The sequence below is a fragment of the Lissotriton vulgaris genome, chromosome 6, assembly GCF_964263255.1.
Source record: "Lissotriton vulgaris chromosome 6, aLisVul1.2, whole genome shotgun sequence".
Classification (NCBI taxonomy): Eukaryota; Metazoa; Chordata; class Amphibia; order Caudata; family Salamandridae; genus Lissotriton; species Lissotriton vulgaris.
Genome location: NC_141694.1, coordinates 423080423 through 423102830, shown reverse-complemented (window position 1 = coordinate 423102830; position 22408 = coordinate 423080423). Strand labels below are relative to the sequence as shown.

The 22408-nt window shown below is 41.8% G+C and overlaps 1 protein-coding gene across 1 annotated transcript in view; it reads right to left on the bottom strand.

Annotated features, from left to right (window-relative positions):
• Positions 1 to 22408, bottom strand: part of TINAG (tubulointerstitial nephritis antigen) — a 975673-nt gene that overhangs the window by 688965 nt on the left and 264300 nt on the right. Inside the window, exons 4-5 of the mRNA XM_086926440.1 lie at positions 10494 to 10608; positions 8550 to 8673 (exon numbers count right to left, since the gene is read on the bottom strand). Of these exons, the coding sequence (XP_086782566.1) occupies positions 8550 to 8673; positions 10494 to 10608 (239 nt within the window). The remainder of the gene's footprint in view (positions 1 to 8549; positions 8674 to 10493; positions 10609 to 22408) is intronic.

Genomic DNA, 22408 nt, shown 5'->3' with positions numbered 1-22408 from the left:
GGAGGGGGTAAAGAAGTTTTGCAGTGGTACTGGAATTTGCTAGAAGAAATTGATGGAGAATTCACCCTCCCGGAACAACTATGGGGTACAGAACTCAGGGCCCAAAGTATCGAAATTTGGCAGAAATCTTGCACCCTGTTATATAAAAGTGTTAAACCTGCATGGCTAAGGCGTAATAATTTTTTTACGATACACCAAGCCTATTTCTCCCCTTAAAACTGTCTAAATTCATCCCAGAAAAGAAATGCAATAAATGTAACTATATTGCGGCTTCGGACATCCATATGTTTAAAGATTGCCCTAGCATATCACCGTTCTGGATCGAAGTGAAAGAGACTCTGGACTCCATTCTTAATATCTCCGTGTCCATTACATTACCCCTTATTATATTTGGATGGGATAATGATATAAGGGGTCATGCAAGGACATTCCTGTTCTACGCAATATTACTTGCTAGAAGAGAGATATGCAAGGTGTGGATAGAAAACTCGGCACCAACACACACAAACTGGTTGTCATCCCTGTATGAAACATCTAAAACAGACATGCTGAGATCGGGCAGCTCACGTAACCTGGCCTTTTGGAACTTTTTGGTTCAGTGGAGACAATAGGTGGGTTTTTTTTCTTTTTGTTTTTTTTCCCCCTGGTCCAATGATTATGCCATAACACTCCAAGAACTAGGCCCCTCCTCTTGGTTCCATGGCTGGTTCAACAGGTTTTAATACCAAGTCTGGAGTCATCCCCTCTACGTCTATGGGTCATCTCCTCCCGATTTCTACTAATCGCGTTTTCTGGTGCAGTTATAACTATGTACTAAGACGCGTATGGCAGTTGGAGGCTAATTAAGAGGAGGGCAAGGCAAATGAGGATACAAAAAAAAAAGACAGCAAGATTACAAAAAAGAAGAGAAGCAAGGCATATGCAGGACCGTCGTACATCCAGAATAGGATGAAATAACGCACTAAAGTCAGGTAAAATAATGGTACTCAAAGGTCATCACAGGGTCTCAAACAACAAGAGTGCCTCTAGCTCTACACAAGCCCCGCCCGACCTGGCTCCGAGTCCCACATAGAAAAATAAAATTATAATAACGTCCTGCTATTATCATTTTCTTTTTTTAACACTGCTGAAATAGCAGTGGGGTGATGCTCTTCTGCCTTAGCGGAGGAGCTGCCACTGACGACACAGCCCTAAAGTAACCTAGACCTAAATGGGAAGCATAGAGAGAGGGGAGCAAATGCAGTGCAGGTTTGAATAAAGCAACACAATGTTGACGTGTGCATTAAGGTTTACTCTGCTCCAATACCAAGTCACATTATTTGGTCTTTACATATTGATGTCAATTCATGACCAAGGGTACCCAAACCCATAAAATACATGTAAACACAATATACAAATATCTCTCACTTAAAGGGAATTGAGAGGTCAGACTTCTGTCAATATGCACAGACTTACAAGGGTGTCAAGTGTTTCTAAGTTTGCAAGTAACACCACAGCCAGTAGCTCACGACTATCAGCCACCTATTATTGCTCTTGGGGGACACTTATCATGGTATGGTTGTGGTAAATTATTCCGTTTTTTTATCGACAAATGTTTATGTATTACATTTATAGAATTTCATAAGCATAAACTATATGTACCTTTGCTTTTTTTAGTTCTAAATGTTTTTTACAGCATGCTTTGTTACTGTATCCATATTCCTAATACAACCCTTTTTCCCACACATTAATAGAATAAGCCTAGCCACAAGTACAAACAAGCACTGTATAAGTGAGAAAGTGAATTGTTCTCTTATAATACTTCTGTAGCAGTGCCTACCAGTTCTCTGGCAGTGTTGGATAAAGAGACATCAATTCTCGAAAGCATAGAGCAACACATACATATCCTTGTTTTCAGTTCATGCGTACAGTTAACAAGTTAGCACATGAAATCATAGACAACTCGAATGCATTCTTGGCCTATGTGCAGTGTTAATGATATTGCCGCAGGAATTAAAAGGCAGAGTTGTCCTTACACTGGCTGAGATAAAACATTGAGCATCAGCTGCAACTAAAGCTATTCCTTCAATTTTTAGACAAAAAGAGAGAGAGTTCAAGAGCCACTCTGAATAAATTGAAAACGCTTTTCTCCTGGTTTCTAAGCTACTATGTGTGGGTGGCTCTAGGGTAGCAGCTGGAAAGGACAGTTGCTGATGTGGTGTTCCTGCTGGACGCTGGTGCCGCTCTCTGCATGGAACCTATTATTATTATTTAATAAAACTGTTTTCTCTTACTTGTGTGAGGATTTCATCATTTGAATATTGGCAACGAGCAAGGATGGAGCGGCACCGGCATCAAATCTTGCTGGAGTATGGCATGCAGTCTTCTGTGCTGTATCTGTATGTAGTGCTGCCACTCTCACCGGTCTAAGTTGTGGAAGGATCCTTCGCTGTGTGGGATCTTCACCTTTGGAGATTCACAAGCGATGTTGCTGAGTATTCCCTGCTGAAGTGTGCAGTAGCTTCACTTTTTCTGAGTCACCAGAGGAGTATACAATCATTACACGTGTGGTGACATCAAGGGAAGAGGATTTATAGCTAACACCCATTACATGGTTTTGGCGCTGCAGCTGTGAGATCATCACATTGTGTGTTATTGGAGGCTGCAAGAAGAAGCCTAGCGGGAAGGGTCCCCGAAATTACCTGCACATGTGTGGTGCAGGTTTTGTGGCATCATGGTCACCCTGCTGCCAGCCTTTTCAGCTCATTAAGTGTGTAATTAATGTTTTGTTGTTCCTTTATGTGCTGACTTATTTCTTACCTACTTGAGTAATGTGCATTGATGGTGTGCAAGCGAAAACCATGGAGTGCTTTTGTGCTTGGTATACTATCATGAGAAAGACGTTTTTGAAAAAACGATGGGCTATCAGAGCGTTATGTGATCCAAATGCCAATCCATGGGGTTATTCAGGGCATAAGACACCAATGCAAGGTTTCATGTGATCTGATATTGAATTTGGTTCGAGGAAATGTAATGTAAAGGTGTATGTTGACGATAAGGGCCCTATGAATCTTGGTTGCCCACACATTACCGAACTTGGAATGAAAATTGATCCAAATGTCAATCCTGAAGTGTATGTTGTGCAGAGGGAGGAAAAGAGCTGTGAGGAAAAAATTAACAATGAGAACGGATATGGGAATTTGGAAGATAGTTACCCTCATGTTTTTTGTGATCAACTAGGAAGAATGAAGAAATTCAAACATAAAATCATTCTTCATGTGATGCTATTAACAGAACAGGAACACAAATCAAGAAATGTGCTGGTAAATAATTGGGAGAAGGTGAAGGGTTTTTTGCAGAACTTGTGTGAGAAGGGGATAATTGAGCCGGTGGAAAGCTCAGATTGGGTTTCACTTGCTGTAATTTCCCTTAAGGCTAATGGGGATTTACGCCTATGTGTAGACTTAAGGTGTAAATGAGGTAAAATGGATTGACACTTTCCCTCTGCCGAACTTACAATAACTCACTTCATCAATTGGAAAAAGCTACTTGGTTTTCAAAAATCGATCCAACTGGTGCTTACCATCAAATCGAGTTAGAAGAAGTCCAAGCATTATACTGCCTTCATTACCCCTGAATGGATGTACCAGTGTTGCAGGATGCTGTTTGGATGAGCAAGTGAATCAGCAGTTTTTCAAATAGAAATTGCCACAATTTTTTATGGAATACAGGGAGCTAAAGTATTCCAGGACAATATCTTGATTTTCGGTAAAGGTAAGAGCGTCCATGATAAGGTAATACATGAGGTCTTGTTGGCACTCAGAGAAAAGGATCTATCTGTGAAAATGTAGAAATGTGAATTTGTGAAACTACAAGTAGAGTACCTTGGTCATGTAACTCTTTCGACCAAAAATCAGTCATGTAGAAGCTATCATGATGCACTGGGTCCCAAGAATAAGGACCAGTTAATGTAATTTTTGGGTCTCAAGAAATTCTATTGGTGATTTGTGAAAAACTATGCATCTAAGGAGGAACCTTTACAAAACTTATTGAAAAAAAATGCAAAATGTGTATGGTTTGGTGAGCAGTCTGACTGTTTTCATGCAGTTAAAAAATAAATATCTGTAGTTCCATGTTTGTAGTCATTTGTAAGGGAGGCTGATTGCATATTGTCAGTGGAGGTGATTGGGTACGGCATTGGGGCTGTTTTTTAATGGAATTATAAAATTGTCTCATGGATTGTTGGATATGCATCCCGCACTCTGATGCAATCTGAACTGAATTATTCATCATAAAGAAGGAGATACTTGCAGCTGCGTGGGCAGCTGAACAATACCGTATTTATGTGTGGGAATGGAAATCAAAAGTTTGCACTGATCACAAACTGTTGGTTAACATTTTGAAACCAGAAGGTGCGAGGACTTGACACCAAGTCTGGCAAGTTTAGCATCAAAATTGCAATTGTTCCATTATGAGATCCAACTAGTGCTTACCATCAAATTGAGTAAGAAAAGTCGAAGCATTATGCTGCCTTCATTACCCCTGAATGGATGTACCAGTGTTGCAGGATGCTGTTTGGATGAGGAAGTGCATCAGCAGTTTTTCAAAGAGAAATGACAACAATTTTTGATGGAATACAGGGAGCTAAATTATTTCAGGACAATATCTTGATTTTCGGTAAAGGTAAGAGCTTCCATGATAAGGTAATACATGAGGTCTTGTTGGCGCTCAGAGAAAAAGATCTATCTGTGAAAATGGAGAAATGTGAATTTGTGAAACAACAAGTGAAGTGCCTTGGTCATGTAACTCCTTCGACCAAAAATCAGCATGTAGGCGCTAGCATGATGCACTGGATCCCAATAATAAGGACCTGTTAATGTCATTTTTGGGTCTCAGGAAATTCTATTAGTGATTTGTGAAAAACTATGCATCTAAGGTGGAACCTTTACAAAACCTATTGAAAAAATGCAAAATGTGTATGGTTTGGTGAGCAGTCTGACTGTTTTCATGCAGTTAAGAAATACATATCTGTAGTTACATGTTTGCAGTCATTTGTATGGGAGGCTCATTGCATATTGTCAGTGGAGGTGATTGCGTACGGCAATGGTGAAGTGTTTTCACAGAAGGATAAAAATGTCTCATGGATTGTTGGATATGCATCCCGCACTCTGATGCAATCTGAACTGAATTGTTCATTGTAAAAAAGGAGTTAATTGCGGCTGCGTGGGCAGCTTAACAATACTGTATTTATGTGTGGGAATGGAAATCAAAATTTTGCACTGATCACAAACTGTTGGTTAACATTTTGAAACCAGAAGGTGTGAGGAACTTGACAGCAAGTCTGGCAAGTTTAGCATCAAAATTGCAAATGTTCCATTATCAGATTGAGTATTTTCCATTGAAAAGTAATAACATTGCTGATGGGTTATCGAGATTACCAAATAACTGTCTGGTTGAGCCAGGAATGATAGATGCTGAGTGTGAGGTGGCATTTACATATGAGGATGTAGTGTGGGGTGGAGTTGAGATCAGGGAAGGTGAGAAAATGCTGACTGAAAATTTGTAGTCACAGGGAATGAAGAAAGATGTGGTTCAGGAGACTGCGGAAAGGTATGAGATGAATGGTTGGCCAAGAGAAGGGCCGTAGCTAGGAGAATGTAGCAATTACTGGAAGGTGAACAATGAATTTTCTGTGTCTAAATGGGATGATATTGAGGGGGAATAGAATTGTACCTCCAGTTGGAGTACGAGAATGTATTGTAACAATTGGTCAGAAAGTGCATGGTGGTATGTCAAGTACTAAAAGAAGAATCAGGCGAGGCTCCTCCGCCATGGCGGAAGAGCGTTGCATCACTGGCTCAGAGCCAGCACCTGAAAAGTAAAACAATATACTTTCATCATTTTATTTTTCAGTTAGTGGCAGAGACAACGTGCGGTAATGAGAGGCGGATCTGAGGCTCTGAGAGGGGGAGTAGTGCTTGGGCACTTCTAAGTGCCCCTGTGTGTTTGGCCAGCTGTCTCAGGTCGGCCAAACACACATGAGCACTTAGGTTTCTTTAACCTAGCTGTATTGAACAGTCGGGCTGGAGAAACAGCCCTGTCTGAGCAAATACTTTTTTCAACCTGATCAGGCCAATACCTGTGCTGCTCTCATACTATGAGAGCAGCACAGAGATTACACAGGGAGACTGTGATGCAGTCCCAGTGTGTGCTGGGACAAGGAAGAAGCAACACTGATGGGTCGAAGCAGGAGGCAGCTGCAGGTAAGTTTAAGTTTTTTAATTTTCTTTATTATCATTAAACTGCCTCCTCCCTGTGATAACCCTACCACCCTCCCCCTCCACTCCCCTCCCTGCCTCACTACTTCTTGTTTCTGGCGGCCACCACTGAGAAGAATTAAGGAAAGCTTTTGGTGGCCTGGATTGGATGCAATGGTGGACTACTGGGTTAGGAACTACTAGACTACAGCACAAGTGAAAAGGTGGTTAAACCTTTGAACATACCTTTGACAATGGTGGTGTTGCCCCCATGTCTGTAGAAGAAACTAGCTGTTTATTTCATGGGTCCTTTTTCTACTTTGCCATCTAAGAAGAAATATGCTATTGTTCTAATTGATTATGATTCCAAATGGCCGGAAGTAAGAATGGTGAATAATTTGATGGCGGATGTGGTGATTAAGTTCTTGAAGGATTAAGTTGCATGGGAAGGTGTCACAGAAATGCTAGTGTCAGATAATGGGGTGCAACTGCTTTTCACTAAAATGCAGAGATTCTTAGCCAAGTCTGGTGTTAAACATGTGAAAACTGCATTATATCACCCAGAAGGTAATGGACAGGTTGAGCGCTTTAATAGGGAGATAGAGCAGGCCATCCAGTTGGCTCATGTTGCTGATTTACCATGGAAGAAAGCTTAACATGATAGATTGCTGGCCAATCGAATTACCCTGCATTCAATGACAGGGGAGATGTGAAACCGCCTACAAAACAGGTACCCTTTTGGTTACTTAAGGGAAATTGTAAAATAGGGAGTGGGGCTCATGACCAAAATATGAGTATAAGGGTAGAGACGCTACAAAAACGTACTGTACAGGAACAGTAGCCTACAATGAGATTGCTTGAGGTTAAGGCTGGTCAGTTTGTATGAGTAAAGAATGCCAGATTTGTTGTGAAGGATGCCACTAAATGGTCAGAATCATTGAGGGTGAGGAAAGTATTCGAGAGTGCTGTGGAGTTGAAGATGGTAGACAGTGATATCTACGTCAAGTAAGTTTGTGCAATGCTAAGGGTGGTTGTGTCATGTTGTGCAATGGTGAGGAAAGTAAATTGGGTAGAAGAAATGTTTGCTTGTTGGGAAAGGATTTGGTGATGGATTTGAGGAGAAGTGGGGGTGAAGTAGAAGATGGTGGATGTGATGTGAGTGGAAGTGTTGGTGAGCCTAGGTGTTGTGCTAAAGTATAACGGGGTCAAGGATGAGGACATTTGCTATTCGCTTTGATGATTACCAATTAGGATAACTAGTCCCAGTGAATATTGAACCATTGAGTGCCATATTGACATTTTGATGTATTCGCAAGTGCTGCCCATTAGTATGTACCTAGTGTTTTTGATGTTTTTTTGGTAGATGAAAGATGTGTGGTACAGTGATGGAATGTTGGGCTAGTAGAATATGAAATGTGGGTTATCGTGGAGGGTTCTAGGGTGGCAGATGGAAGGGACAGTTGCTGATGTGTTGTTACTACCATACGCTGGTCCTGCTCTTTGCATGAGACGTATTATTATTATTTAATTAAGCCGTTTCCTCTTACTTGTGTGGGAATTTCTTACTTTCAATACCTGCCATGTCTACATATTTTTCTCACCCACCTGAGGAATCACAGGGTACATCCACAACTACAGAGACTGCCAACTCTCAGCCCAATGATCCAGCAATGAGGAAACACAAGTGTGCGTCCCTGAGCTCACTGCTAGTTCGAGGGCAGACTAGCAGCACTCCCTGCAGGCACATGGTTTGGACTAGTTTCTGCAGTGTAGCTAACATATGCTGACTCCTATGATTGGGATGGCAGTGACTATGGGAAGATTAGTGAGTTCAAAATGGTTAAAGAATATGAAGGAACTCACTCCATAAGTCCAGTTAGTCTTTGGGGAGCAGATGGGCCGACCACAGATGTACTTGCTGGGGCTTGTTCTTTCCTCAGGCAAATGGGGACTATCCTAGGAGGAAGGGATTCAAGGGCATAGGTGTGGCGGATCCCTTAGACTTAAAAGTGCAGGCAGTTGGAGAGAGCACAGATGTGAATACCAGGCTCCTGTTCTTTCCTAAGCATGTGTGGTACGAGATCTCTGCATGAGACTGGCTATGAGACAGTCAATCCACTTCACTGAAACCAAAGACTACTCTAGGACTCCTATGTCTGAGCAGAACAAGAGAAAATGAACAAAAACGTTTAATACATTTAAATCCCTGCCTAATTACCACATTATCCTTTCAGATGTCAGATTGATTACTGCATGTAAAAGGAAAATAGAATTTGGACGTTAATGTTATATATAAAATGTTTATAACTTTACTTGCTGTAGAAAATGCCCAGGATGCACCACAGTTGTTTTGATTCAATGGACTGTGTATCCAGTCGGGCCATTTGTACGAAGCAATGAAAAATAAAGGAAACTCGTCTTCTGATATAACACGTCCCTGAAAGAGAAAAAGACATCCAACTTTTTTGTAACACAAACATTTCAAAGCTACTGACAGATCAGATATTTTGTGATAACGGTGAATGTCATCATTATTGCTATGCATGCATGCATTCTAAAGTCCCATAGTCATCATGATCATAATAAACTTTCAATAATTGCAAATACATCATTGCGCGCCATGCCTTGTTTAAAATTATTCTTTTTAAAATTGGGACCAGGAATTGTTTGAGGGAAAGCATAAAAGTTACATAAAAACATAAAATGCAGCATATCCTGCGGAGACTGATTGTCGCAGCCGCAGGACGCTGCCACCATGCCTCTAGTAAAACATTTGGGTCTGGCAAGTAGGAGGTGAAAAAGGTTCAATCGAAACCTTGATAGCAGAAATTTATCATGCGTAGACAGAGACCCCATAAAGTACTGCTCTGTCCTAGGGGTTGTTTTAAGCATAATGTGTGTTCGCACACTAGATTTCTCAACCTCCTTGGCTTCCCTCTCCATATTCCTCTCTAATAAGTAGGCTGCCTTAATTGCTTCCACATCCTTCTTTACAATGGAGTCAGGATTAATAAATAAATCCCCCCACCCAGCCTTTCAAGACTTCTCTTCACATAATTCAGCCACGGGATACGTGCTGAATTATCGAGAGCCATACAATCTCTTAAGATCAAATGGGTGAGAGGGATATCTGTATTCAGGCAACTTTTTAACCAGCAGGTAAGTGGACGTAAAGATAGTTTATCATTTAAGTAAGAGACCCCTAATTCCTCATGAGCCACCATATTAGATGTGCCCCGGGGAACACATAATAAGCGCTTCAGAAAATAATTTTCCGATATTTGAAGGGTCTGTCCAACATTATAGCCCAAAAGTTCCCTGCCATACGAGGCTATGGACATATTTTTTGCCTTACACACTTGCAACATAGGCCCTGTAGGCTTCTTCCCTATCTTAGAAGCGAAATTAAAGATTGCCGGGTTCGCACTCACCATGTTCCCTTTTCTTTTCTGCAATAGTGGGCCCCAATTCATCTTATCGTCAAAAAGGACCCTTAAATATGAGAACACGTTGATACATGGAATTTTTGAGTCTCCCACTCGAAATTGATAATTCTTCTTAACCCTCTGCCCTACCTGCATGACATATGATTTAGAATTATTAATCAGCAAATCTCTGTCTAACATTAAGCTTGAAAAATCAGATAAAAGTGTTTGTAGCCCATTTTCAGTGCTGTATATGAGAACGGTGTCGTCCTCAGAAAGCAGGACAGGAATCCTGCGCCGTCCTACACTCGGGTAATCGCACCAGTAACCCTTAATACCTTATCCAGGTCATTAAAATAAAAATTAAATAAGAAGTGGGCCAATATACAATCTTGCCGAACACCCTTTTTAATGTTAAAATCCCTTGTGACCCGCAAACCCTTGGAAAACCTAACATTGGTTTGGTGGACTTGTGCATGTCCTCCAGGAAGTTAACAATACCATTATCCACTACCACAGCCCTCATGGACTGCCATAGCATCCTCCTGTTAACACAGTCGAAGGCTGATGACAGATCCATGAAGGCCAGATGGATGGTCCCAGAGTGTGCAATGGTATACTTGCTCAATATCAAGAACAAATTGAGACATTGAGCTATAGTGGACCGACCACGCACAAAACCTTGTTGAACTTCGGACAAGATCATATGTACCTCAGCCCACAATGTCAGTCTCTGAAGAAGGACCCACCCTACCACCTTTGGGTCCCATAGTCATCAACCTTTGCATTTCTTTTCCTTATCACAATTGAACCAGGAATGCAGAATACCTACTGTCATTTCATTCATGGCTAGAAGCGCAGGGGATGGGGGAAAAGTGCCAAGGCGATGTCTGAATCCATCCTCCAACGTCAAGCCCCAGAACATGCTGTAGTTTGCAGCTTTCCAACTTCCTCACAAAAATAAACAGATGCATGCATTAGTATGTTTCCGTAGCAAAGAGATAGTTTCATACCTCATCACAAATATTGTAACAAAAATCATTCTGCTTATTGATTTCATAATCTACATCCAATCTAGAAGAATCTTTAGTTCAAAAAAGTTCATTTCCTTACCCTTTTCAATGCATGATATATTCAGTTAGGCCCATCCCCTGCCAAAGGGGGGGGCAGGCCAAGCCAGAGCAGGGAGGAGGGAGATCGGGAGGGTATGGGTACCAAAAGAAATAAATTAATTAATTAAAATAAACGTACCTTTACGTTGCCGCTGCCATCTCCCGCGCACCTGCTCTTCCTGCTGCTGGCTCTGGGGCCGCGCAAAGGCTCCCAGCTTGCCTTGCGGCAATCCTGATGCTGCTCTTGCATGAGAGTAGCTTCAGGATTGGTCTGAGTGTCGGCAACTGGTGCTCTTAGGCAGACTGGGAGACTCTGCTTGCTCTCTCCAGCCCCAGCAATGTAGCTAAGGCTGGAGAGAGCTTAACATAGCTTGATGGGTTTGGTCGGCCTGAGACGGCCAGCCGAACACTCATTTGCAATGAAGGGAGTGCCCACCACTCCCCCACCAGCAATGTTGTCACCTGGACCCCCCCCCAAGACTCGTCAGAGTCCTGGGAATTAAAATAAAATATTAATAAAATCGGGGTTAAATCACATTTTATTGTCGTTTTTGTACTGATGGTGGCAGGAGGGGTGGCGCTCCACTCCCCTAATGGAGTGGCCACCACTGGATATGTTCATGACTCCCTGCCTGGGTTTCCTCTCAGTCTTTTATACCTAAAAGATTTTTGCATATCATGTCTCAAATTTAGGTTCTGTAGAGGATTTCAAATCAGTGGCTAAAATCGACTTATCAGTGTGAGAACCAGTTCAGTAAATTTACTGATCTGCTCCTCGTTTACAGAATGTACCCAGTAAGGATACATTATTTCTCCTCTGATGGGTTTGAAGTAATTTTACTTACATAAATCGTGCATTGAACATTAATTTGAGACCAGTGCTTCTTGAGACCTCTATTTTTTGTGGTTACATATCACTTTCTGTGTCTGAAAGTTTTCTTAATTACTCTGGTTTTTACTTAATAATCTGCATCTTAGACAACATAAATATCAGTACACTCTACCATTGTCTACTCTGGATCTTAGATACACTGGCTAAGTAGATATTAATACACTTCCTTATTGTCCAATCACAGTCATTTATAAACTGTTGTAGTAGAATCTAGAAGAATCCAAAAGAGGGTTTTCGTAAATCACTGCTGCAGACAAGAATAAACAATGACGTTCCTGAGATATGTTTAAAGTTCTAGGTAAGTGGGTGCAGAATCAGTGCTGCAGACTCACCAATAGCATTTGATTTACGTGCACTAGGCACATGTAGTGCATCATTACTAGGGACTTATGAGTAAATTAAATATGCCAATTGGGTATAAGCCAATGTTACCATGTTTAGAGGAGAGACCAGAAGCACTGTAGCCCTGGTTAGCAGTAAAGTGCACAAATGTCTAAGAACAACAAAGATGAATTAATTAAAAATTAGAAGGAGGAAGGAAAAACGTTTGGGGGTAATCCTGCAGGAAGGGCCACGTGCAACACTCTTGCATAGTTCATACTTTGAGTAACAACAGGTGTTTATGAGGAGCTTTATTTGACAGCTCTGGCGTTGAGGGTGAATGCAAAGCAAAGTTCCTGTCAGTGGGCTGGACCCTCTGCAGAGCACAAAGAACAATGGTCATGTATTCCTGTTGCAACTGAAGTTCTGACTAAATATGTGTGAAGTAGGTGCCAAGATGTTAAAATACACACATAACTGAAGGCCAATACTTCTTACACAGGCCTCAATAATATTGAATTCCGTCTCAGAATTTCATAATTGAAACATTTCCAATGTTAAATATTCATAACAACTCATTGTTGTTACTCATTTATCTTAAATGGATAACAATCATTAACAAAACCAATAGTATTGACAGGTTTTAGGTATATGTCAGTTGTTATGTTATATATCTGGATGCTATAACATCTCAGGGAGAAACCAAAATACTGGTCAGATGGCACACTATGAGAATCACAATAAAAAACTGTACATGTTCTCTATTAAAGAGCCCCCAACTTTTTCCATCCTACTTAAAGACCTATCTGCACATATTTATATATGACTGATTAAAGCCAGCAGCTGTGGGTTCTTCCCAAAACCTTGTTAGAGTATTTTCTTCCAAGGACAGTGCTGCATCCAGGGCACTGAGCAAGCACACATATTTCAACAGTATAGGTTCCCACTGCTTTACATCTTTGCTTATGCACTAAATTAATTTGCTTTAAAATGCACTATTTGCCAATCTTTTATCAATTTATTCTCAGAAGGAAGACACCCACGAACAACAAGTTTGCCCATTAAGCTTGCTTGCTAAGCTCACTCCTTAAAAGTCACACGCCACTTTTATGCCCACTGCTTTGAAATGTGTCCAGTTGCCACAGTTTTACATGTCCTAAATAATCTTTTAGCCCTTTTAAGCACAGGTGCATTTGTCATCTGATACCAAATGGCCTCTGCACAAATGTTTGCAAGAAATTAGCTTGCCCAGTGGAAATAACATATAATAACCTCAGGGGTACATTCATAAGAATGCGTGATAACTACCGCAAGAGTAGCGAAACGCAAATTTCATCATCGCAGTCTATTGCGGGAAAACAACTCACTGACAAAGTGGAATTCGGATGTATGACGTTACAACGCATGCTTTTACCACGCATGTCTTTACAACGCGGTTTTTACATCGCAAACCTTTACAATGCATAGCGCTTTGGGGTGCTGCATAGTGAATAGTTTAATTTACCATTCCAACTCCAGTCCCCGTGGACACTAGGGAAGGTGTTGGATAGTAAATTAAACGTATTCCCTATCCTAGAGCGCCCCCCAGCGCAATGCGTTGTAATGGTTTGCGTTGTAAAAGTTGCATCGTAAAGGCACTGCATTGTAAAAGTTGCATTGTAAAGGATGTTTCCCGTGGAATTCACAACACAGTGGTAGCATGCGACAGTCTGCCAAAACCGGGGCCAATGTCCGCGATACAACCACCTCGCTGGGGACAAAAACACAAACCACAACACCAAAAAACCTGCAATGGGCCAAAGCCGAATGAGAAAATCAGCGATAAGCAGTGCCAGGCCTACAACACACACCTGGCAGGTGGGAATAATTACCATAAAAGTAGAAAAACACTCCCAAACACAAACCAACCAACACCCAAGCACCATGGAGGCAGCCGGAGCAGGCGCAGAGGACAAGCACAACCCCACAGGGACCACGCCTGGGACCTCGGGGACAGGGAAAGGCAAGGACAAGAAGAAAAGGAAGACAAAGTTCAGTCCGTAGGCCAACAGGATCATAGTCACAGAGGTGATGGAACACCATCAACAACTGTTTGTCACCTCCAACGTGTAATTGGGACCAAAAATGGGATATGGCAGGACATCGTGAACAAGGTGAATGTCGTCGGTGAGCACAAGCGGACAATGGACGAGGTCAAGAGGCGATGAAATGACGTCAAGCGGCAGACCAAGGAGAGACTCTCCACCAACCAGAAGGCAGCAACGCAGACTGGAGGTGGGGGCGCAGCACCACAGCTCATGCTTGATGACATGGAGGAGCTGGTGTTGACAGTCATCAGTGTGGAGACTGTGGCCGGAGTTGGGGGAGCAGACACTGCTTGGCACAACACAACCACAACAGGTTGAGTGACCACCAAGTACTGGGGCGATGGGTAGAGATGGGCACAATGGCACTCATGCACAATCAAGCAGAGCACAGTGCACACCAACAATGACTCTGGGTCCTCACCCAGGTCCACAGACTGTCACAATGTACAATGCCATGCTGTCTGAATGTCAACATGTACCATGCAGCTACATGCATGTGGGCACATTGTAATAAACCATGATCTATAAATATTTGTAAGCCTCTGATAAGTATATAGTATACGGTCTGACAAATGTAGAATAATCTTCCATGTGAGTATCAACAATGCCGGTACACGTCCATGATAAGAATGTACCTCCCAAATAGCAGTTGTCTACAGTAACTGGTGGCACAGCTGGCCATTCGCTATAAACAAAGCTTCATTTATTTACCGCCATTGTTGATACTCACGTGGACGAATATTCTACATTTGTCAGACCATATGCTATTTACTTATCAGAGGCTTACAAATATTTATAGATAGATATTGGTACGGAATTGAACTAGTCCATCTGGAAACCCATGACTTAATGAGACCAATATTTTCTGAGTAAACATTAAATATTCAGATTGACGGGAACTTCACGGCCATCCCATACGCAGCTCGATGATCTACTGATTTTCTCCATGGTTAGAAAATACTGACAATTAAAATTACCATATTGCCTCTGAAAAGTCTGAGTACAGACGAAACACGTGTCGGCTAGATTGTGTGCTGGGAATCCTTTTAAAGTGAATAAAGACAAGAATCTGCTATATTGTTTAACTTGGTGTGGACTGTCTGTTGGATATGAAGAATACTGATTGAATGGACATTTTCAGAATCATATGTATTAAGTAGTAACATTTTTTTGCGTCTCAAATTCATCTTATACTAATGTTGGACTGACAAATAGACATAAGGGTGTGCAGTTAAAGCTTGTATGGGTTTTAACTTACAATCCATATTGGGAATCGTACATTTTGTCAGAATATATATTTTGGCTTACACATAAAAAGTAAAACCTTTCTACAGTTTACGTCTCAGAGGTGTTTTCTGAGTACCCATTGTAACCCCTTGATACCATTAATTTGGATTGGAGTCTATATACCATGAAGTCAAGATAAAGACTGTTAAATTGGATTATACTGATTAAATGCGCCCTGACGAAGGAATTCAGGACCAAGGCTTCCTGTCCGAAACGCGCGTCGGCGTTTTTTGGTGTTAAAAATAATTTTATTTTTTTTCTCTGTTGTTTGTACATATTTATTGTATACCATTATCGTGTGCTTATTTTATTTTTTGTACATACTGCTGAGTTGATCCATATTGGTGAGACTGTGTTGTATTTGAGTGGTGTGAATGAGTGGAATGTTTTTGAGTTGCGTGATGGACGTATATTTTGCTTAGTGGGTTACATTTTCAATGATATAATGTGTATATGATGAAAATGTATCTGTTGACTGTTTTGATCTATAAAGAACGTATGTAAAATAATTAAAGAAATAACATATTTTTCTAAATAGTTCTGTGTGTGAGGCAATGTATTTATTTCAATTTATTTAAGAAATATGACAAATGTCTAAAGAAATTGTTTGAGAGAGGTTCTGTTCTTGTTATCTGATTTTTCAATTAGACATTGGAAACAGGAAAAACATGGCTATCCGTTGTTCCTTACAAGCTGACATGCTAGCTTCAAAACACCTACACACACGTATAAATACAACAAACTTGCTGATCCTTGTAATCACGGGTCAATCGGAGTACACCTACCAAACCTTCAGTAAAGGCAAAACAGTACTGATAGCATACAAATCATACTTGTAAATAAACGCTGAAATGTGTTTTGCTTGAACAGAGAAAATTCTGACAGCATTACAGACTACTGTAGTGAGAGAAAGAGCGCTGGCTCAGGGGAAACAAATAATATTAGTAACTCCGGAAACCAGCCATAGAGGCTGTTATAAAGGCAAGCGTTCCAAATGCTAAAGCTTTACATCTGAGATGGATACCATGGGCTAATTCTCTCACTGCAACAAATGTAGACTGAAAATGTGATTCTACATTAAAAACACAAGCATTTCTGCAACACGAACAAGAATATCCTCTTGGTAACGGCGAGCATTTATAGAGCCTGCTGCGGTGGCCGGTCTTTCCAAGTGCAAGTGGATCATGCTAGGAATAGCCTGCCATTATCTCTTAGACAGACCACGACCCTTCTGGATTTCAGAAAGCAGTTAAAAACTTGGATGTTTCAACAATTACCTTAACGTATTAGCTCCTCTCGGTCTTTGAATCCAAGTTCTCTTGTCTCTTCTGTCATAGCACCAGGACACTCTGTTGAGTAGCTGTGCACTCTATAAATCTTTGCTTAACATAACAGCTGGCAGAATTAAAAGCACTATTACTGGCACTAATACAAACTGATCGGGCACTCCCCACACTCATAGTATGCGATTTGTTTTATTGTGTTCAGTCTTACAATGAATATCTTCAATATTGGGTTCAGAATGGGTTTAAAGACTCAAACAGTTGTACAATAAAGCACATAATGCTTTGGGAACAAGTGGCAGAGTTGAAAAAAGTCTTGCTGAGAGCTCATGTGATACACGCGCTGAGTCATAAACGTGATGGTGTTCACGTTGAAGGAAATTCATTGGCTGATGAAGCTGCAAATAAGGCAGTACGAACTGCCATTGTAGCTGCAATCATTCGTTCTGGTATGAGGATAGACGGACAGATAATGATAGCTGTAATTGCTTCAGTAAAAACAGCACAGCGTTGCCGAATGGCTTTCCACTCAAGTACTCCTACAAGTCAGATGCAAAAAATATTCCATATGCTCAAATTCCAGGAGTGGGGGTTAGAGTAATGCCAAACGTGGATTGCAGATTAGGTTTAAATGCAGCTGCATACGAGCATCTTGGTTCTGCACACACAGGTATAACTGGAACTGTTTTACTACTAAAACAACTCTATTGGGAGCCAGGTCTAACCAAACACATGAAAGCATTTGCACTGAAGTGCGACATCTTTCAGCAGATGAAGCATTCAACCCTAGCACACCCACCACAAACACCATTACTGACACCAGATAGAACTCTTGCTTGTGTCTATTTGGACCACTGTGGCCCCTTACAATATGACGGGGCTTACAAGTGCATCTTTGTGGCAGTGCAGGCATGCTCTAGATTCCTGTGGATTTGGCCCCAGAGCTCGGCTGATGCTTGAACTGTTATAAAAGATTTGTGAGTCTTTATAGGGACATACATAGTTGGCACATTACATTCTGACCATGGCCCCGTATTTAACTCGAGGGCTTACAAGGGAGCCATGGGAAGTCTGGGTGTTTCATTGCAGTACTCCTCTCCGTACCATCCAGAGGGAAATTTGGTTGTGGAGAGGAAAAACCGGGACGTAAAGTAATCTTTAACAGCAAGAGTATTAGGTTTGGGTGGTAATTGGGTTATTCACCTATGTGGGGTCCAGAGGGCACTAAATATGCCAAGATGTTCCCTAGGAGGTATCTCCCCTTACGAGGTCCTATTTGGGATGAGAATGTGGGTACCTGATCTTGATTATGAAAGCACAAATAAACTTTTGATATCGATAAACGATTGGCTGTTTTACAGGATCTTAATGAATTCCGGGCACTATAAAGCAAAGTGCAAGTAAAACACACTGCCACTGGGGAAGAGAAATCAGTAGCGGCAAGACCTGTCTGGATCCCAAGTCTGGGATCTGGTCAGAGAAAAACTTGAGGACAAAAAAAGAATTTGGGCCACCATACAGAAAGCCTGTCGAAGGAACACGAAAAGTGCTTCTTCTGCCTCTTGCCTGCAAAAAAGAGAAGAGATGGGTCTCAATTGATCTGATGAAGCCACATTATGTGGCCGATCCTGAAAAGCAGGCTACGTGGGCTTCTAGGTAGCTGCTGCTCTCCGCTCGCTATCATACAGGAAGTTCAGACAGAATGACTTATAACATTCAAAGAGTCTACAATACGAAGTAATGAAGTTACCAACAATGAAATGGAACTTGTGCATATTCAAAAAGAACAACAAAATTAAAGTGAAACACAAGTATCAATTCGGCCAAGCCCTGACATCTAAATCAATATGCCTCTACAAAAGACAACTGCCAGTTTATCAAAACCTGCTACCAAAGATAGATCAAACTGCATCTGGCTACTTCATCAATTTCAACACTTTTTCTCTGGAGCCAAGAGAACCTGAGTCACCACCAGCTCCAGTTTTCCGAATAAAAAACCAACTTCATGATTTTTACATTTTTCTGAAAAATACATACCTAGATTCTCCATGGCTACAGTTCTGGATAATAACAGGAATACTGTTCCTACTATTTTGGATAGCTATAGTGACTGTCTTCTCCTTCATCATGAATGGACACTATCTCCCAGATCACTCTGAGAATCAAATGTGAACTTGGTGCTGAAACCTTACACGTCATCTCATCATGAACAAAGAGACCTGTCCTATGTGAACATTACAGAGGTTGAAGTTCCTGATTGAATAGTGTAAGACAGGGCTTCATATGATGTATTTGGTCCCGGTGAATTTTTTAAAATACCACATTGTTTAAAATGTCTTTAAATGATACCATTAACTCCAGTACATACTCTGACGATTGGGATTTTGAAGCTGTTAATAATATGTTGTCTGATTTAGAACTGTCTGCAGCATTGTCAACAAATGAAATGTGTGATGACGCTACTGATTTCAACTAAATGTATTGTTCTCAACACTATGGCCATCACTTTTTGCATAAAACTAGTGCACCATATAATTTTATCGCATACGACCAATGGGATAATTGCCCAACCCCACCGGAAGTTAGTTCACAAACATTTGCACAAAAGTTGGCTTATTTTTCTGGATTCAATACATCAGATGTACGCTCATATTATTATATGCTTGCACCTTCATCGGCAACGAAAAGTATGCTCTCTAACAAAAACAGATATACATCCTTTATTGCCCAACTGTCTGAACAGGATTTCGGCTTATGGAAAGACACTAGAGGCATTAAATCAGTCTGGGGGACTAAAGAATGGCAGGCTCAGTGAATCATGGCACTATTTAGAGTATGCCTCACATTCCCTCATGTTCACACTTTGAGGATTGGCAACAGTACACACAAAATGGTGAGGGTATACTAGATGACATTATGCAGGGCAGATCATACAATTCAACAGAACCCAATTGAAAGGGATGGTTAGCTTGGCCTATCAAGACAAATAGGTGTCAGTCAAGATTCAGGAGTACCATCAAAGGGTTTAGTATCCATAGGCCTAACTTACTCTATGTACAATGAGAACAACCGGGGGGATTTTTTTACACTGGGTCCTAGAAAGCCACATCAAAGACGCTTCTTATATGCCACAGTGAATATAATTTGGAAAATCTCTCAAAAGGAAGCTTTGGAGAGATTGTTTAAAATTGACAGAGTTAACTTAGAAAAGGCTTTGGATGTGGTTGACAAGGGCATGACCACAGTAATATCCAGGATGTATTCACTGAGCAACACTGTATCTTCTGCTATATCTATAATGGAACAGGATCAGTCCATCTTACAAAACGGACAATCACAGTTACGTTATATTAGGTTATTAAGCTAGACACTACAATCCCTGAACTCTGGCCAGGTGCCCTGGCAATATATCAACAGCACGTCTCTGTTCTCTGCATATCATTTGACTGAAAAGCAAACGGTACAAAGGAATGCAAAATATACAATGCTGTGCATTGAAAAGTTAGTCAAATTAACTTTACCACGGTAGAGTCACCGTCCACAAAATGGTTAATTCATGGCCATATATTATTTTCAGTAACAACTTTCAAGTTTCAATTTTGCCTAAAACACCACCAGGTAGGAAGATGAGAAGTAATGGTCAGGGAATTCATCAATGAATCTTGGGAATTACTGTATAGAATTAGATGCAGATATGGGAACATTGAAGTGTTTCTCTGCGGTACAGACTGCGAGAATTCTTTGAGTGGATCTCTCATTTGCCCGGACATTATGCTTCATGGGGTGTGTAATGGTTCAGTAGAAAACGTATCCTGCCCTTTGAAGGGTTCCTCAGCTGCCATGATTAATCCAGTATTCAGGCTGCACTCGAATGGGAGTTACTTAATATTGAATGGTCATGGTTGTTGTAGGATGCTTCCAGGCATTGCATATCTTGTCACTGTAAGTTCCAGGGTTACTACTTGTATGCAAGTATTGTTTCCACCAAACCACACAGTCAGGGAGGCGCCATTTTGGCCTTCATTGAATGTTTCCTTTATATGGTTTGACACTCTGAGCTAAATGAAAGCCATGCTTTTTCAGAAAGATGTGCCTTTAAGCTCGGCCTAAGAGACTTTTGATTTCCAGGATGCAAGGTCCTTATCTGAGACACAGGCACTGTTATGAACGTGTCTGATACAAAGGGTAGAGTACAATTATTTAAGACAATAGGTTCTGGACTGTTAAGCACCTTTCAGACAGTCTTCAGAGTGATTCCAGCATTCATACTCTACGTATCCTGAAGCCTTTTTAGAGGGATTCTGCTAATCCTGCTACTGATAGGGGGAATCCTGATTTTAATTTTTCCTCAACGCAATGGACGTCCCAGTCACCAAGAAAATGGAAAAAACGCTATTGGAGCAACTTTACCTTGATCTCATGGTATTCCATCTTGGAACACCTCGACTTCAGGAGCTAATCGAGTCTTGGTCTGGATTGACTGTGTTCTGCCTGTTCTCCGCAGCAAATTCTGTGGGAAAGAATGATTGTTTGACCTCCTAACACTTCCATTGGTTGTGCCATTGGACGTGGATGCATTGGTTGACCCGTTAATGGCCCATGCACTGCAGTGTCCCCAGCATATTCCAAAGTTCATGACAGCATTCTTAGAGCCACCATGGGACGCTTCAGCTCCTGTTGGATTGGATACTGGCTCCACCACAGGCACACAGGCTTTGGATACTACAATCATTGCCCCAGTATCGGCTGTGTGAACTGAGGAAGATCATCTTTGCTCAATTGACTTGATCTGTGAGGTGTTACAGGGGCAATAGTCTGCAAAGGTAAGCAGCAGTGATGTTGCGTCTCCCACATAGGACACACAAACATTTAGCTCTCAGTGTGCTGGGAAAACTTCAGCTTTTTCAAAACAACCAAACTTGAAATTTGAAACAATTTATTTTCCATTGTCTATAGTATTAATGAGCTGCATGGCTTTCAGACATACTCAGTGGCTCAGACAATATATGCAAAATGGCCGCCAAGTAGGAGCCCCTTGTAGGAGCTCCTGGGTTCGGGATCACCGTTGCGGTGGATATCCCTGGATAACCCAACCATCATCCCTCCTCTCTACTCAGCATCTGATGCCCTATATGCCTGGATCGCACAAAATGATTGTCACTCACCTGCATTAAGGAGCTCCGTGACCACCCTGATCGATCATTGTGAGGCCTCGTCTAGACGTCCGTCAGCCCCTCCACCTTTGTAGGTTGCTGTGCAGTGCTACGATGAGGTGCCGTCTGAGTCCAATGGCGGGACCCCAGTGAGCCGCTTGATCTTCTGCCTGGGGTCTGCGCCTCCTGTGGGGCAGATGTTCAAGATCCATCTCCGAACTCGCCATTACGCAAACCCCCCACCTCCAACGGTTGTGGTGCAGTGCTGAGTTGCCGTGTGGGCTGCAACGAGAGCCAGGACCCCGGCGAACTTCCTGACCTGTTCCAAGCCTTCTGCCTGGGTATTCAGCCTACCAAGTGGCAGCTGCATGGGAACCAGCGCGGGACAAACCTGAGGGTGAGTGCTGCTGAATCTTGCAGCTCCTCAGCATATCAAGGGACCCAGCGCGGGACAAACCTGAGAGTGAGTGCTGCTGAATCTCGCCGCTCCAAAGCAAATCAAATTGTTGTGGCCCGTGCCTCACCTCACCTCTGGAATTGGTGTGGGGTGTTGCCCTCCATCGCCATCCCTGGGGCCCCCCCTGCGTTTCTGAATAATCGGTCAGGGTATTG